Source organism: Electrona antarctica, assembly GCF_951216825.1.
Source record: "Electrona antarctica genome assembly, chromosome: 3".
Lineage (NCBI taxonomy): Eukaryota > Metazoa > Chordata > Actinopteri > Myctophiformes > Myctophidae > Electrona > Electrona antarctica.
The window spans coordinates 50,022,903-50,026,484 of NC_136808.1; the positions used below are offsets into that span (position 1 = coordinate 50,022,903).

The following is a 3,582-nucleotide window of genomic DNA, read 5'->3' on the forward strand; positions in this document are numbered from 1 at the left end:
CTATGGCGACATATTGTCAAACCTCTAAAACTACATTCAGTAGGCTGCTGAAACAATAAACAAACAAAACCTCTACGGCATTTTAGATTGCATGTCAAATTGTAGATGTACCGAGTAGAATTGCGGGCCCACATTTGTCTGAAAGATCTGATGAGTAAATTAATGTTATTTCAAAGGACCTGGCCTCATGTCGCCTATTTTGCTGTTTACAGTAACAGAACACGTACTGCTTGTGAAGAGTTGGTTCCACTCAAACCAGTAGTAATAGCAGTAAGTCAGATACAGGTACAGGGGAGACTAGACTACACATGGGGAAGTTTTTTCACTCAAGTACTACACTATATTTAAATATTTATAAAATACTGCAAAACCATACACACACACATAGTGCAAACTGACATATGAGGAAAGTACCCAGTCCACATATTCTATACAGTATAAGGTCCAGCGACCACATTCTAACTTACCCCAAACAAAGGGTAAAACGTAGGTAGTCACAGCAGCAGATTACATGTAAAATCTCATTCCCCATTGACCATTCAAATAATTTGGCCAATAGCTTTTTGAAAAACAAAAGGTAAAAGGAGAAAAAAGGTAAGATGTTAGTGTATGTAAAATAGTTTGTTTTCATGTTCTCGGTCAAAACCGGTTTAAGTCACTCTTAGTGCACGTCTGTGAACGTATTATTGTTAGAAGGAAACTTTATGCGTAGGTTCCCCCAGTGATGAGTAGTTCGTAGGCGGGGTCTCGGCTCCACCTGCAGAGTACCACACATGCACACAGCATCCCCAGCATCTGAATTGCAGCAAATGTTAGTGCAGCCCAGATGACATACATCATGATCTCTTTTAGTTTCTTCACAACTAGAACTTCACATCCCTCCGGGTAGAGGTCTTCAGTATGAGCAAGAGATCCAGTGCAGGCTTCTGTATTACTTTTGCAGTAGCTAATGGGGACGCTGTTGTTTTTAGTTTCATTAAACCAGCGAGTGTTCATCCAATCCGAGTAATTGTGGATTCCGCAGCACTGAAGCTGTCTCTGCACATAGTCGATGGCACGGCTCGGGGCATCACTGTTGGTGCCATTGTACTCGTCATACACGTTCCGGATGGAACCGTTAACCTCATCTTCAACCTTTGCTCTGTAAATATATCCAAGAACCACCACAGCCACTTCCGTCATGAACACCAGCAGAAGGATGATCACAAACGTTGCAAGTCCACAGTAGCTCTCTCGTACTGTAGCACAGCATCCAATGAGTCCAATAATGAACAAGAGGGCTCCGACAGCGATGATGGTCACAGCAGGGATAAAGGTATACACATCCTCAAAGAAGTGATCATAGTCATCATATGTGATGAACACATAGGCTCCAACATAGCATAAAATACCAGCTGCTGCCCAAAATATCAGATTTAGAAAGACCAACACCGTCTTTGACGACGTTATGCCGCACTGCCCCATGCCTGATACTGAGAAGGAATCCAGTATTGCTATAAAAGTTAAAAGGCTTTTCTTCTATTCAGACATATTGTCCTGGCCCGCTGACATCCCGATACCCCGACCGACCGACTGAACCTCTGGATGTTTTGGTTTGAGCCAATTAAGGGTCCTAGCAAGTACGGGTCCTAGGGTTGTCATGTCAACCTAACTAGGTAACATTAACTTGTCTTCATGGGGGGCATGAAATCAGGTCACCAGTCTAAAAGAAATTGTGACAACAAGAGTGTCTGTGACACATGTAAAAGGAAGCAACCAAGTTAAGCAGACAGGTGGGGCCCAGCCGGGGGTCAAGTGGCGACCTATGGGTTAGGCCACTACACAGATTTGGTGTGATATGGAGCGAAGTAGAATGAAGACCTACGCAGTGGCAAGTGTGGAGAATGAATGGCCCGGGTATGTGTGGAATGTGATGTTTATCGAGTAGGCCTATAAGTAAGTAAAATGTTTTAAGGTATCACTGTGTACAACAGTGTTATTTTTAGGTGAAGTCATTCTAATGAAAATTGTTCTTTCCTACTTTCCAGGACTGGATGGTGAATCAATGAGATGGTCTAAATGTGTTGACAATCTAATGAATATCTTCCTTTCCCAGTGTGCATGGCATGGTTAATATGGCGATATTGACTAACTCACTAAAAACTTAGAATAACTCGTCTAGGAAGAGTGTTGTGATACAATGCAATTACAGGAGGAAGGACAAAGGGAAAAATGAGTATCTATAGACGTTACATCGACAAGGTAAGAACCCACTCACTCCCACACGATCTCATACATTATTGAAATATTTGTGTTGACAGGAGGATACTAGTAGTGATGAAATACAGTGTAAAGATGCAATAATGTGTAACCTGTCAATGTAGCTAATAACCATAAGAGAGGGAGTTAACCATAAATCAGACTGTGAAAGATTGTGATCAACTATGATCAAGATAGATCTTAATAAATTCCTAATTATGTATTATCATCTGGGGAAAAGTATAGAACAAATGTTTTAGAATAGGGGTAGTGTGTTGTTTTGTTTTTTTCCAGCTCTGAAATCCAATAAATTAAGAGAAACATATCAGGAGATGTGTTTAAACAAGGAAAAAACAAACAAACAAATGAAGACAACCAGAGAAAGCACTGAAAGGATTTGGGTTTGTATGATGGGTAAATATACACACATACATTGACGTCAGTCTAGTGTTATATGAATTACAATTTAGGCATTTAGCAGACGCTCTTAATCCAGAGCGACTTACATTAAGCAATAACAAAAAGCATGGCATACATCACATGTATAAAAAGTAGTTATCATGAATCATGCGTAAACTAAGAACGTAACATTGGAGTATCTATGTAAACTATACATACTATACTATATAATATATTATACATGTGTACTATAAAGTGCTATGACTACATAAAGTGCAATTCTAGAGCTGTCTACATAACAAGCTGAAGCTGAAGACAATTAATGTAAAATAATAATAATAATAATAATAATATTGAAATGAATTTTGTATAACCACCTTTTTAACCACGGTGGAAATAATTCAAGTGAACAAAATTACCTGCAAGTTGTTCTCCCTCTAAGAAAACCTGACAGACATATAAATATGTCACATGGGCCAGTGACACCAATGAGAGCCAAGCCACATCATCATGTCCGTCCAGAGACTCCAGACGTCCCTACAAGGCCCACACGCATTCGATCCCCGCAGTCACCCCCCAGTGACAACGATGGGAGCCGGATAAAGACGAGATACTGGGCCCACCATGGGGAAAAAAGACTAAAATGCCATGCCACAACGTGTGACAGAAACATAAGGAGAGGAGAACATTTGCATGGAGGAAAGAACCACGGAAAAAGACTACACCTGATGCTGGCTTATGAGTGATCGCTCAAGACAAATCGAGGGTCGTAGGTTGGAATTTCCCAATAAGAAGGAAAAGGGTTTTCGCCCCTACCTAGGAGTATTAATAATTCCCACAACAGTGTGATTTTCCTTCCACTATCCCCAATGTACACACGTTATGAATGCGCCTGCCGACAGATTCAGTAGCGCAGATTGGAATCTGTTCTTGAGAGATTGGATG

General features: G+C 40.7%; 1 protein-coding gene across 1 annotated transcript; it reads right to left on the bottom strand.

Annotated features, from left to right (window-relative positions):
* Positions 1-451: 451 nt before the first annotated feature.
* Positions 452-1,580, bottom strand: LOC306919975 (tetraspanin-3-like). Its single transcript, XM_079496560.1, has one exon. The coding sequence runs from the start codon at positions 1,462-1,464 to the stop codon at positions 703-705; it is 762 nt and encodes a 253-aa protein (XP_079352686.1). The 5' UTR covers positions 1,465-1,580; the 3' UTR covers positions 452-702.
* Between the last annotated feature and the right edge of the window lie 2,002 nt (positions 1,581-3,582).

Coding starts and splice junctions, on each gene's coding strand:
- LOC306919975 (XM_079496560.1), bottom strand. CDS start 1,464: ATGGGGCAGTGCGGCATAACGTCGTCAAAGACGGTGTTGGTCTTTCTA.